At 38.6% G+C, this 14,676-nt stretch overlaps 1 protein-coding gene across 3 annotated transcripts in view; it reads left to right on the forward strand.

Moving 5' to 3' along the window:
• Fbxo11 (F-box protein 11) overlaps window positions 1–14,676 on the forward strand; it is a 73,487-nt gene that overhangs the window by 41,823 nt on the left and 16,988 nt on the right. For 2 of the 3 annotated variants that reach the window (XM_034514466.2, XM_034514468.2), the window contains exons 2-11: window positions 6,178–6,302; window positions 6,409–6,490; window positions 7,211–7,355; window positions 8,913–9,042; window positions 10,137–10,220; window positions 10,463–10,595; window positions 12,244–12,350; window positions 12,433–12,544; window positions 12,629–12,735; window positions 12,817–12,954. In XM_034514466.2, the coding sequence (XP_034370357.2) occupies window positions 6,178–6,302; window positions 6,409–6,490; window positions 7,211–7,355; window positions 8,913–9,042; window positions 10,137–10,220; window positions 10,463–10,595; window positions 12,244–12,350; window positions 12,433–12,544; window positions 12,629–12,735; window positions 12,817–12,954 (1,163 nt within the window). The remainder of the gene's footprint in view (window positions 1–6,177; window positions 6,303–6,408; window positions 6,491–7,210; window positions 7,356–8,912; window positions 9,043–10,136; window positions 10,221–10,462; window positions 10,596–12,243; window positions 12,351–12,432; window positions 12,545–12,628; window positions 12,736–12,816; window positions 12,955–14,676) is intronic. The other variant, XM_034514467.2, reaches the window with a different exon arrangement.

Below are 14,676 nucleotides of genomic sequence, written 5' to 3' on the forward strand. Positions count from 1 at the left end.
AATGTAGTTACAGTGAGGGCTACAGGTGAAGATAATCAGCATTTAATTGACTTCCTCAAATCTTAGTCTAAAGTTAAGATTGTTGATTTGGGTTAGTGGTTATTATGGTAAATTTGACGCTCCGGTCATATCACCTGCTACACAGATGTATAGCACTGCTTTTTAATTACCCTTTTAACTAGCTAATCTCAGATTGAACTTGGAAATAATTAAAACTTATGCAAGTTGCTGGACATGGTGGTGCATGCCTTTAATCTCAGCAAGTTCTCAGGAGGCAGAGGTAGGAGGGTCACTGAGTTAGAAGACATCCAGGACTACACAGAGAAACCCTATCTCAGAAACCCAGAGAGAGGCAGGTGAAGTAGGGAGAAGGGGAGAGGGAGATGGTTTTACTTTTCAAGTTAAAACTACAAAGTTTAATCAGTTCTGGAATGGATGTTCTTTGAAGGCACTTGGTAATTTTGACTTTTACAAAAAATATGTATTTTTTTGAAGGATTAAGTTAATCCTTACAGATATGTGATGGTGAAAATTTAACAGACCTGTTTATATAAACAAATATATTATAGCAGAGTATTATATATATAGCATTGTACTTATGAATGGTTAAATTTTGAAATTTTGTAAATATAACCAGAATGATCTGATTACACATTGTATATCAGGTCAAATCTGCTTTTCAAAAGCAGATTTAAAATACTTACTTTTGGATTCTCTATCTTAAAATACCTCTGCTTTAGGTTAAAAAAAAGGAAGTTTAAAATAAGTGTTGTCTTTATATCAGTTTATTCATGAGTATTTTTTATTGGGAAAAGGTCAGAAACAGTTGTCAGGTACTAGTTCTTTGCACTGTAATACTTGGAGTTGTTTCTAAACATACAGTTGTTAACCAGCACAGACATGACTATTTTCAGTCTGATTTGTGTCTCTGGTAAGTAATTTGGAATATAGATAGTCTTTGTGTGTGGAAGGGATAACTTCTGTGAATTTCCATAAACCGTATTCTGCAAACCCTTTAGATGGTTACAAATGTGTGTATGTATGTATGTATGTATGTATAAAAAGTCAAGATATTCTACCCTTATGCTAGATAGATACCAGATTGTTACTTGTATCCTAATACATTTTCATTGCTACTTAATTATAAATATAAAGTCCTTAAATATTTACTTTTAAATTAAGAAACCTGTTTATTAAGGCCCTCCTTGCCCTAGTGGTTCCAATTCATAATGAAAATTGTAGTGTGTGTATATATTATATGTTTGAAGTAAAGTCTAGAAATGTAAATAATTTTTGGTTATATGTGTGTATATTACATATGTATATATAGATTTCTGTTAAATTGCATAACTTGTTGCTGTTCTTGCGCACTCCTGTGTGTGTGTGTGTGTGTGAGAGAGAGAGTGAGTGTGTGTGTGTGTGTGTGTGTGTGTGTGTAGGTTACCTAGCAAAGCCCTGATTGAATTAGTCAGTTAGTATTTTGGAAGCTACCATTGACCATTGGCTTTATTTATTATTCTGGTTATTTATATAATAAATCATATTTTTACTGCATCTGAATGCCAGAGCTGTCTTGGAGAATACTTCTCTATAATTTCAGAGAGAACAAAAAACAATTGTTAAAAAATTATAAATTTGGAGGTAGGAAAAGTTAAGTCAGTTTCTTTTATTTCTTTTTAGCTAATATCATTTGATTTGTTAAGTAAATATAGTTCTCATTAGTTATGGAAGTGAAGCAATTCTCTATAGAGAGGAATCAACATTTACTGAGTCTTTAATAGGCACTGAGCTGAAACAGTGAAACAAGGCTCTTGCCTTGTTTATAACCTGGTTGTAATTCTGTTAAAATATGACAGCAAAGGTCAAAACAGTTAAGGTTATTGTCTTAGTCACTGCTCTATTGCTGTGAAGAAACACCAAGACCAAGGCAGCTCTTATGAAAGAAAAAATTTAATTGTGGCTGGCTATGGTTTCAGAGGCTTAACCCAGTATCATCATGGTGGAGAGCATGGTGGCAGGCAAGTGCTGTGCTGGAGAATCAGCTGAGAGCTACATTCTGATCTATAAGCAGAGAGATAGTCAGTGGGTGTGGCTTCTGCTTCTGAATCCTCAAAGCCCACCCCCAGTGACACACTTCCTCCAACAAGGCCACACCTCCTGATCCTTCTAATTCTATCAAAGAGTTTCTCTCTCTGAGCAGTCATTGACATGAGCCTGTAGTGGTCACCTTAGACCAGCAAAACTGCAGCAGGAAAGAAAGATGTGCTGCTCCCCCCTTCAGAGGCAAAATACAGATAATTCACTGATGACTAAAAAGCTTCCTCCTTAGCTTCTTGTAAGTCTTTAATGCTTTCTGTGCTGACAGTGAGGGCAAACTCTGGGGTCGATGGCTGGCTGGCTGCCTCATTAACAGGCAAAGTGCAGGAAGGGGAGGTTTGAATAACACATTGGATATACTGTACGTTGGAGTGTTAAGAATTACTGTAAGCATGACTAAGCTGGTAGAAATACAGTCCAGTGTGTACACACACTGCAAACATACTAGAGTGAAATAGCAGAATTGTAGCTAAACCCTAAGAAATAAAGAAGCAAGTCAGGGGTTCTGGAAATCAAAATCAGTGAGTAGACAGTGCTGTGTGGCCCTGGTTATATGTGATATGGGTCTCAGGCTGAACCTCAGTACATACATGGGGACATGAAGTGTGGCATTGAGGCTTGAAGAGGTGGCTCAGTGGTTAAACATACTTGTTTCTCTTGAAGAGGACCTGGGTTCAATTCCAAGCTCACACAGCCTTCTCTCCAGTTCCATAGGATCCGAAGCCCACTTGTGACTCCCACAGACACACATGGTTCACATACATTTGGACACATAAAATTATTTTTAAAAAAGTGTGACATTGGTACTTTTAAAAACAGCTTAGATAGAAAAGAAATTAAAACATTCCTAATTGTACATAGTGACTAGAAAAAGTACCTACTAGTCAAATACTCATGAAAAAATCCTCAATGATAGAAAAATCTTAAAGATGATGTACAGTGTTTATACAATAATAAGATGGGTGAAGCAGCTCATGGGTAAGAGACTTGCTGCACAAACCTGAGAAGAGATAACTCCGGAACTTGGCCTGTGAATTCACATACAATAAGAAACAAAAATAAATAAATAAAACATAAATAAAAAATAACATTTTAAGAGGTTAAAGAAGGAGTAAAGCATGATGAAGCTTTTTTTTGTTTGTTTGGGGTTTTTTTGTTGTTTTTGGTTTTGGTTTTTGGGTTTTTTTTTGTTGTTGTTTGTTTGTTTTTGTTTTTTCGAGACAGGGTTTCTCTGTGTAGCCCTGGCTGTCCTGGAACTAACTCTGTAGACCAGGCTGGCCTCGAACTCAGAAATCCGCCTGCCTCTGCCTCCCAAGTGCTGGGATTAAAGGTGTGTGCCACCACTGCCCGGCCTGTGTCCTCTGGAAGAGCTGCCAGAGTTCTTAACCACTGAGCCATCTCTCTAGTGATCCCATCTTTTTGTTAGCGAATAAGACTGTGATGGTTTATATAAGCTTGACCCAGGGAGTGGCACTGTTAGGAGGTTGGAGTAGGTGTGGGCTTGTTGAGAGTAGGTGTGTCACTGTGTGGGTTTTCAGACCCTTGTCCTAGCTGCCTGGAAGCTATGTTCTCCTGTTTGCCTTTGGAACAAGATGTCGAACTCTCAGCTCCTCCTACACCATGCCTGCCTGGGCACTGCCGTTCTCCCACCTTGATGATAATGGACTGAACCACTGAACCTCTAAGCCAGCCCCAATTAAATGTTGTCTTTATAAGAGTTGCCTTGGTCATGTTGTCTGTCCATAGCAGTAAAGCCCTAACTAACACAAAGAGCCTCTTCAGATTGACTCCCTAAACTATGGAGAGTGTATGTGTATATGTGTCCTCTAAACAAGTTACATATATAGATATATATATAGGGTTTTTATTTGTTTGATTGATTTCTTTGTCTGTGTTTTGCAGTTTGGGCTTTATACATAATAGGCACTCTTACTAAGCTATAATTCTCAGCCCTGATTTGTTTACTAACCTTTATATTGGAAGTAGTTCTTTTTCACACTGTATAGAATTGCTTTATATTTTGTAACAGCCACAAAATAGTTCCTGGTTGACCACCGTTATTTTGGTGGTTATTCTGTAGTAGTGTACCTACTGCAATGAATGTCTTGATATGTACTACTGATTTTTCACATGTGTGGGCATGGGTGTAGGATCAGTTGTCAGAAATGGGACAGCTAAGTGACAGCTTGCCATACAGCCTTCTAGAGAGCAATGAACAGTGTCTCTCTGTCTCTGTCTCTGTCTCTCCTTGCTTGTTTGTTTGGGTTTTTAATGTGTGTGGTTTTTTTCTTTTTTTTTTTTTTTTTTTTCTTTTTTTTTTTTTTAAAGACAGGGTTTCTCTGTGTTGCCCTGGCTGTCCTGAAACTTGCTCTGTAGACCAGGCTGGCCTGCACTCACAGAGCCCCTGCCTCTACCCCCCCCCCCCCCCAGTGTTGACATTAAAGGCAAGAGCTAAGTTGCCTTTTACTTCCTGGTATGTGATTGTGTGTACCCTACAAACAAAAGCGTCTCCTAAAGAGCCATGTGGTTAACAACACTCATACATCTGGTTTTCTACTCCAGGTTTCTAGATTTTTCACATGCTGGGGTGGTGGGAGGCGGGAGTGTTCTTTTCAAGGGAGCCACAGCAGAGGTTGCATTTAGTCTCACCGTCTCTCTTCAAATCCTAGAGAACAACGTTTGTGCTCTAATAGATTTGTTTGATTCTTCATAATTGATTCATGTTGTCCGTCTTTGTCAGGAATTTTGTAGAAATGCTGTTTTCTGCTGTCAGGTGGTGCAGTTTCAGTTTGTCTATTATTGATGTTAACTTTGAGCTCATAACACAGTTGGCATTTATTCTGTTTCTCCTCCTAATTTGTGGGCAGGTAACTATATACCTTACTTGTTACACTTCTCAGTGAATTTACATGGTGCTGGTTTCTGGACTATACCTTGGTTTGCTTTATTTGATGCGCTAGCATAATTTTGCCTTTTCAACCTCACTCGCTTATTTATTTATTTATTTATTTATTTATAGCACTTTCTTTCTGCCACAAGATATTCTAGGTTTATTTTGTACTTTCCTGCCCTACCGCCCTGGGATCTGCCATTTCTCCAAGTATGAAAATTTCCTTTTATAGAAAATGTTAGTGAACCGGCGGTGGCGCAGCCCGTAAGGCGTCCGCCTGCAGAGGGCGCGGGCCCCTCTACGCTCTCTCTCTCTGACCCGTGGGTTCGAATCCCGCTCGCTCCTGCTTGTCTCCAGAGTCTCGTGGGGAAAAAAAAAGAAAAGAAAAGAAAATGTTATTCAGAAGCAGGATCCCACTGCTAGCCACGCTCATTATTTTGGGAAGCTTTGTGTTCTTAGATGTGGAGAGAACTGACGCTGATAAGCACCCTTAAGAATTTACATCTACATTTCTTATCTGTGGCTGAAAATCGTAACTTCACACTTTATACCTTTAATTCCAGGCTCAATGTCAAAATGTGTATTGGTGCTTTCTGGTTTTTTGTTTGTTTGGTTTGTTTTATTTTTTTGTTTGTTTATATATATATATTTACAGCTGTTTTCTTGGACAGAAAACACCCTGTGTTTCCAGCACCCTGTATACTTACTTGGCTTCATTTTAATCTATATGTGTAACCCATCTCTGCTGTCACCTCAGCTGTGTGACTCTTCCTGCTCAGCCCGAGGCCACTCTCTTTGCCTCCCTGTTTCAAATTTCTCTCACGCTCTTTATCTCTAGCGCCATCTCTCAGACCACCCTTTATGGGTACATTTTCCCCAGTTGGTGCCTAGTACACAGAACTGAGCCGTCCCTCTGCATGGGTGAGCCTCCACATGGCTTTGCAGTGGGACAGCTTGCTTGTCAGCTTGGCTCACCTCACTCTGCTCTGTCCTGCTCTTCTCTGTAATGAGACATCTCTTCACCCCTCCCCCCCCTTTTTCTAGTTTTTCCATGTTCTATAAGATGTGGACTATCTTTCAGATAGTCATCCAACTGGCTGGATTCCATACAAAATTCTGTTCTTCCCTTCTCTTGCCAGATGGAGATTTTAGTAAAAAGATAGACACCATTTTTCTTTTATCTTTTACAGATGAAGTTCCTGCAGATATGGTTGCAGAAGAATCAGGTCCTGGTGCACAAAATAGTCCATACCAACTTCGTAGAAAAACTCTTTTGCCAAAAAGAACAGCGTGTCCTACAAAGAGCAGTATGGAGGTTAGTTAATTGTAATTGTTCTTGTAATGAAAAAATGGGTCACAATTTTTGAAAATTACATACAGTAGAAATACTTGATTGCTAAGTGTTCTTCTTGGTTTTGAAGGGTGCCTCTACTTCAACTACAGAAAACTTTGGTCATCGAGCAAAACGTGCAAGAGTGTCTGGAAAGTCACAAGATCTATCAGGTATTTTAAATGGGAAGTCAAGAAATAAGGCAAAATGAGTTTTAAAAGTTTATATTTGAGCCTAGGCATAGTGACACGTGCCTTTAATCCTAACATTCAGGAGTCAGAGGCAGGGCATCTCTGAGTTCAAGGCCATCCTGGTCTAGAGAGTTTCAGGACAGTCAGGGCCACCTAAGACTCTATTGTGGTGGTGGTGGTGGTGGTGGTAACTGAAACTGAAAATTAAATATTTGAATATATTGAGTAGTTACTATTAAAAGTACTTTAGAGCCTTTATCTTTCCCTCTTTAACTTATTTTAAAATTTAGTTTTATTTTTAATTATGTGTATGTGATCTGCAAAAATGGCCTGCAAGACCAGTACAGACTTAAATGCTGAGCTATCTGTCAAGCCTCTGTCTTATTTTTATATAGAAGTATATAGATTGGGGGGAGGGAGGGGGAGAGGGGGAGGGAGGAGGGGCCAGGCCAGGCCAAGCCAAGTGGTATAGCCGTAACCCTAACTACTTGGGAGGCTAAAGGGCTGGAGGCTAGGAAAAGAAGTTATAGCGTGAGTTCAAGACCAGCTGTGTGTGTGTTTGTGTGTGTGTGAACACATATGTAAGATAAAAGGAATATATATCAGTAAAGATACAAGCTGTTTGTTAGATAAAATAATTTCTTTAGTGAGGAAGTCATTCCTGTTAAATGACTCATATATTCTGTCTGTTATCTCTTTTAGCAGCACCTGCTGAACAATATCTTCAGGAGAAGCTACCAGATGAAGTAGTTTTAAAAATATTCTCTTACTTGCTGGAACAAGATCTTTGTAGAGCTGCCTGTGTATGTAAACGCTTCAGTGAACTTGCTAATGATCCCATTTTATGGTGAGTGAGACCTACTCCTTGTTACCTTGAAGGATGGTATGTGATGCCAAAACTTCAGGGAAGAAGCGGAAATGTGGGCTTCTAGTTACAACTAAGTAATTAAAATCCTTAAAAATCCTGTTGTCTGGTTATCATATATGTGGAGAACCTGTTAATCCAAGAAATATTGTAAACCAGGAATTATTTCTGTCATTTACAAGTTTATAATGGCCAAGTGATTTGTGAAAAACTCCTTTTATTTATGGAGTCAGGTAGAGTATTGAAGACAGAATGCAGCACAGGCTGGCCTTAAAATGACTGTAGCTCAGGCTGCCCTTAAACTATTGACTCTCCTGTTTGAACTTAGGATGCTGCTGTAGGCTACTGCTCCCAACTCAGTTCGTTTTACATTTTGTTTTTTGTTTTTATGAAGCAGAGTTGGGGTTTAACAAAGATATTTCAATATAGCCTGTGTCTGTATGAAGACAGAGATGCTCAGAGGAAAGTAGGACATGCCAGGAGCATGGATGTAGCCTTACCGAAGAAGAGTCAGGTGAAGATATGTTAATATAGAAGATGTTAATATAGGCTTCTCCAGAGAGTGCTGCCTCATTTTTAAAAGCAGAGCTAGTTGGGTGTGGTAGCACACACCTTTAATCCATCCCCAGCAGAGGCATGCAGAGTTCAAGGCCAGCTTGCTCTACAAAGAGTTACAGGCCAGCCCATGCTACATAGTGAGACTACACACTTTTTGTATGTCGAGAATCTGTTTTCTGGGCTGGAGAGGCTAGTCAATGGTTAAAAGCATTTACTGGTCTAATGCTGACCAGCACAACCAGCTGTAGGGTTCCAGTATCTTTTCAAGTCTCTGCAGGCACAGCACATATTTGGTGCATATATATTTGGTGCAGAACACACATTTTTTTAATTTTTAAATTTTTTATTGTTTGTTTGTTTGTTTGATTGAGGGAGAGTTTTCCTGTGTGTATCCCAGGCTGTCCTGAAACTTCACTCTGTAGACCTAGCTGGCCTTGAGTCTGGATCTGCCTTCCTCTGCCTTCCAAGTGCTGGGATTAAAGAGGTGTCACCACTGCCCACATTTTTAAAATTAGTAATTAAAAAAAAAAAATCTCGTCATCTGAGTATAGTGCCACACACCTTTACTCCCAGTACTTGGGAGGCACAGGTAGGTGCATGAATCTTTGTTATTTCAAGGCTGCTTGGTCTACAGAATGAGCTCAAAGACAGCCAAGACTGCATAGTGAGATCCTGTCTGCAAGGGAAAAAGAAGATATTTTCTCTCCATACTGGTACATATCTGGTCCCAGCTACTCAGAAGGGTAAGGCAGGAAGGAAGCTTTCTTGAGTCCAGGAGTTTAGAGCCAGCCTGGGCAACAGAGAAGACCCTGCACCGCCAGTGCCATCTGAGGAACTAGTACATTAATTAATTTCTGTATTATGGTATTTAATTTGGCTATCCTTATTGAAATTTTGGTCATTCAGTTAACTTATATTTAATATTTTATTAATCTAGAGGATATTTTATAAGGATCTCTTCGATTCTTTTTTCCCCCTCAGGAAACGATTATATATGGAAGTATTTGAATATACCCGGCCTCTGATGCATCCTGAACCTGGTAAATTCTACCAGATTAATCCAGAAGAATATGAACATCCAAATCCATGGAAAGAGAGTTTTCAACAGTTGGTATGAAATACAGAAAATATAGACTTATGTATTTGTTGATACATTTTTTTAAAAAAATAAATGAAGTAATCCAGAGAGAGATGGCTCAGAGGTTAAGAGCATGTCCTATTCTTCTAAAGGACCTGAGTTTAGATCCCAGTACCCACATAGCTTCCTATAACTCTAGCTCCAGGGCATCCAATGTCCTTCTCCTGGTCAACTGCACTCACATACACATAACCACACACAACTATACGTAAATTAAAGCTTTTTGTTAAATAAGCATATCCAAGACTAGAGTGAGTATAAGTTGCGGACACAGTGGCACATACCGGTAATCCCAGCACGGAGGACTTGGGCAAGAAGACCATACACAAGCTGAAGGCCAGCCTCTGTCACATCATAAGACTGTGTTAAAGAAAAGAAACATGTAAGGAGCACCAGTAGCATGGAGAGTAATGATTCCAGTGGATCTGTTTAAATTTGTACATAAACGAGGAGGTTTTAGTAATTTAAAAATTCTACATATAGCCACTGCCTACTCCTCCTTCTCCTCCTCCTCCTCTTCTTCTTTCTCTTCTTTTTTTAAACAAGGTTTCACTGTGTAGTTCTGGCTGGCCTACAACTCAAAGACCCACTTGTCTGTACCCCCACTTGTGCTGGGATTGTAGACGTGTACCATGCCTTTCATAGTTGAACTTTGTTCTAGTCCATCAGTTTGAGTGGTTCTCAGCTAGGGGTGATCTTGCTTTCTCAAATGTCAGAAGGTGGACATTCTTGAGGTACTTGTTTGACAACAAAGCAGAAGAGGGCACTTACCTTTAGTATTAAGTTTGGCAGGGGCCACAGATACTACTGAACCCCTCCACTTCATGGGACAGCTCCGATGTCAAAGAATTCTGTGGCCCAAACTGATAGTAGTGGTAAACTGAAAGTCTGCTGTCCTACTGTATGGTAATGAATACATTTCTTCATTGTACTGTATGACTGGAAATTAGTTGGAAGACTTGTGAATTGTTTTATATTTAATGAATGTTACACTTTGGTACACTGATTTAAAAATACAGTGTTTCTATGACAGTAGACAATGTTTTGTCTTGTTTTTGACATCTTAGTATAAAGGTGCACATGTAAAGCCGGGATTTGCGGAACATTTCTATAGTAATCCTGCAAGATACAAAGGAAGAGAAAATATGTTGGTATGTTTGTTTTTATTTTGTGATTGGCATATTGGGTTTTGTTACACTGTTTTTCAAATAAAATGTGTCTTTGTTGACCTCTTCCTCCTTGTTTCCCTTGTCATTGTTATGTGACATTATCCTGTACTTCTGTGAACACATCTAGTCTTGTCATTTGTATTTTTATGATGTTAGACAGTAACTACTTTGTTCTGTATCATAGCAACTGTTCTGGACTGACATTTTTATTTTATTTTTTCTAGTATTATGATACTATTGAAGATGCCCTTGGTGGAGTACAAGAAGCACATTTTGATGGGCTTATCTTTGTTCATTCTGGAATATATACTGATGAATGGATATATATTGAATCTCCAATCACTATGATTGGTGCAGGTATAAACTATTGTTAGAATTTTAGCACTTAGTTTATCTACATATTGGGTCTTTTTTTAGTGTTAGTGGCTTAAAATCTGGTTGGAGTTTGCTAATACCTTACTGATAGGAAACCATAGCAGTGGAGATACTTTGATTACTTTATATAAGAGAAATGAAAGCAGAAACAGTTAGAGATGCACGTGGTTTTTGATGTGACTGGTTTCTCCAAATGCCTTCAGTTACGCAAGAAAAATAGATTATGTTATTTTTCTTTGAAAACAAGCATGCTGGGTTCTTTGGTTTTGTTTTTTGTGTTGCAGGGACCTTGTATATTTACTATACAAGCATTCTACCACCAAGTGCTCTCCCTTGCACTAATGCTTTTGTTTCTTAGATTTGTTTGTTTTATTTCATGTGTTCCTCTATGTTTGTATATATGTGCACCATGTGCTTGCCTAGTGCTTGCAGAGGTCAGCTTTCTATCTCTGCCCGTGTCTTTAAAGATGACTTTAATAACTTCTATGTGCTTTTTTACAAAGTCACGTTTCTAACATTAAATGCAATGAGATAGTTATTAAATATTGGTAAGTTATCTCAAGAATTGATTCCATATTTGAATTTTTTGAGAATACATTAAACAGACTACCTTAAAGGTAGCTAGCAATATTATTTACTGATGAAATTTGCATTTACTGCCTCTCTGCTCCTTTCCCCATCTCTGTCATACAGAGGAGGAGTGGGATTGAAAGTACATTGTTAGTCTAGCATGTCTGAGGGCCTGTTCAAGCCCCAGTGCCAGCATTCCCCAAAAACAAGAGAAAATTTTTGCTTCTTTTAAGTTTAAATTTACAACTTTAAAAATGGGTGTCCTATTGAAAATTAATATAAATAAAGAGATCACTCCCCATAGGCCGATAGATTTTTTGTTTTGTTTTTTGTTTTTTTTTTTTTTATGTATATGAATGCTCTGTTTGTATGTACATCCATGTGCCAGAAGAGGGCATCAGATCTTATTACAGATGGTTTTGAGCCACCATGTGGTTGCTGGGAGTTGAACTCGGAACCTCTGGAAGAACAGCCAGTGGTCTTAACCACTGAACCATCTCTCTAGCCACAACTGTTACTTCCTAATATGCATTTGATATTAATACTATTTATAGTTGACTTTTATTAGAAGTATTACTCTACTTTGAGTTTGTGTGCAGTGTTAATAAACAATATTCCCAGTAGATATGATTATTTGTCATAGATACTGATGAAACATAGATAACAAAAAGTTAGTCCTACTACTTAACATTGATTTCTTTTTAATGTATGCATGTGTGTGCGATGCTAGAGTCAGAGGCAGTTCTGAGCCACATGGTGTGGGAGCTGGGAATTGAAATCAGGTCCTCTGGAAGAGCAGGAAGCACTCTTAAGCACTGAGCTGCCTCCAGTCCAGTACTCACTACTACTTTAAATGCCCCTCTCAGCTGGACATGGTGATGTGGGCCTGGCACTGGGGAAGAGGAATTGGGAGGATCTCAAATTTGAGGCCATCTTGAGCCCTATCCTTTTTTTTTGGGGGGGGGGGGTAGGGGGAGGGGGGAGGATAGAAATCCTCTCTTTATAAATACCTCACTGACTGAATAGAATAAAGTTTATATATTTCAAATGTCTTCTACAGCACCTGGGAAAGTTGCAGACAAGGTTATCATTGAAAACACTAGAGATTCCACTTTTGTTTTTATGGAAGGCTCTGAAGATGCTTACGTTGGATATATGACAATAAGAGTAAGAACATTTGCATTGTGAAATACCTTTTGAATTAGGCAATTCAGTAGTTGTTATTTCAAATAAAATTTCTACTTTTCAGTTCAACCCTGATGACAAATCTGCTCAGCATCACAACGCACACCACTGCTTAGAGATCACAGTCAACTGCAGCCCTATTATTGATCACTGTATCATCCGAAGCACATGCACAGGTTCGTGCTTTCTTTATGTTTCGTGTACAGTGGACCCACCATCTTGTTCCTTAGTAGGCTTTCTAATGAATACTTTTCTTACAGTTGGTTCTGCAGTATGTGTCAGTGGTCAGGGAGCATGTCCCACTATCAAGCATTGTAACATCAGTGACTGTGAAAATGTGGGACTTTATATAACAGATCATGCCCAGGTACTTAATTTGGACTTTTTTTTTACTACTTTTTATTAATATATTTGAAGCTACACTAATGTTTATTTCTCATTTTCGTAGGGAATATATGAAGATAATGAAATTTCTAATAATGCATTAGCTGGGATTTGGGTTAAAAATCATGGAAATCCAATTATTAGACGGAATCACATTCATCATGGACGTGATGTTGGTGTGTTCACATTTGATCATGGCATGGTAAGATTTAGTCTTGTGATAAAAGCTGGCTCTGCCAATTCACATTTCATACTTCAGTGTTATTTTGTATCAGTTTATCTGAATTGAAGAGTTATTACTATATTTTTAAGTCCTATAGTATTTGTTCTATGAATTCACATGCCCAAAGCATCATATCCAGTAAAATGTTTATGGTAGAATTCATCGAATTGATAATGATCTTTGAAGTCTGACCCAATACTTCTCATGTCTGAATGTATGTAGAAATCTCATGGGGAAAGGATATGTGTCTGTGTGTCTGTGTCTATTTCTATTTCCATAGCTGGTACAATAAGAATTTCCAAAAATGAGGCAAAAAAAAAAAAAAAAAAAAAAAGCACTTTTACTTAGCACTATAGTGAGTCTAATACAGCTTATCTATCTGTAGTGTTTATACTTTGCAAATAATAGTCTCAATTGCTGAGGGGTTTTTTTGTTTGTTCTTTTGTGTTTTGTTTTGTTTTGTTGGTAGGGAGCAGTGTTGAAAAGTCAAGCCTCAGACCTGGAAAACAGTAGGCAAGTGTTCTATCCAGCCTCTCATTGTTAATTTGATTTCCGTTTTATTTCGCCTTACAGTTGTGTGACCATATGCCAATATCCTATAATCCCAACCTTGCTAGGTAGAGGCGAGGAGGTACAGAATCAAGGCCAACCTCGGGTATATTAAAACAGTCTATAATCCCAACCTTGCTAGGTAGAGGCAAGAAGGTACAGAATCAAGGCCAACCTCGGATATATTAAATCAGTACTAAGGAAACACGACAAAACTACCAAGCCGTCCTTTAACAGGCAGAGATTATTGAGCACCTGATTTGGCTGTTTATTTTACATAATTTTCTAAACTTTTAGAGTTCTCTAAGGTCATTATTCCAAAATAGTGTTAATAGTGATAAATGCACATGCCTGTAATCCCAACACAGTGGAGGCAAGAGTTATCACCACAAGTCTGAGACCAATGTGGGCCATATAGCAAGTTCCAGACAAGTCAGGACTACACAAAAGACTCTGTTTGATTGATTGATTGATTGATAGATAGATAGATAGATAGATAGATAGATAGATAGATATCATTTAGATTTTTTTTTTGACTTAGTATCTGATTTCCCTTGAGGTAATTTTCTAGTCCTCACACAACATTTGCCAACATTTTATGTTGTAGGCATCAGAGACATGGGAAAACGTGCTGACAAATAGGACTGTGAGGAGAGCTGACCTCTGTGGTCTTAGTTATACTGCCTGACCGCAGCGGGTCCACGGCAAAGAACAATATAGATCTCAGATGAACTAAACCATGATGAATACCGTCTTTCTTTCAGATGTTGCTTAGATCTAAAGAGTTTAGGTCAGAGGCCGAGTTCCTACATTAGCGTAGCCAGTCTGAGTCCTGTAACCTGAGAAACCAGTACACCTAATGTTCAGACTATGGTTTTGTCTGTGTAGATGAACAGAATAGAGGGAAGGCGCACTGCTGACTCCTATAATGTCAGCATGCAGGAAGGAGAAGCTTTCCAGACCACAAACTCAAGACCAACCTTCATAGCTGAGCAAGAGATGGGGGCCATATTTACTGAATAATAGAGCTCTTTTACTGGCAGATGAGAGGGAGTCTAGATAATTATTAGAAGCATATTGAAATAAGACTGTTAAGAAGTTGTTTTGGGCCGGGTGGTGGTGGCGCATGCCTTTAATCCCAGCACTTGGGAG

The sequence above is a fragment of the Arvicanthis niloticus genome, chromosome 11, assembly GCF_011762505.2.
Source record: "Arvicanthis niloticus isolate mArvNil1 chromosome 11, mArvNil1.pat.X, whole genome shotgun sequence".
NCBI lineage: Eukaryota > Metazoa > Chordata > Mammalia > Rodentia > Muridae > Arvicanthis > Arvicanthis niloticus.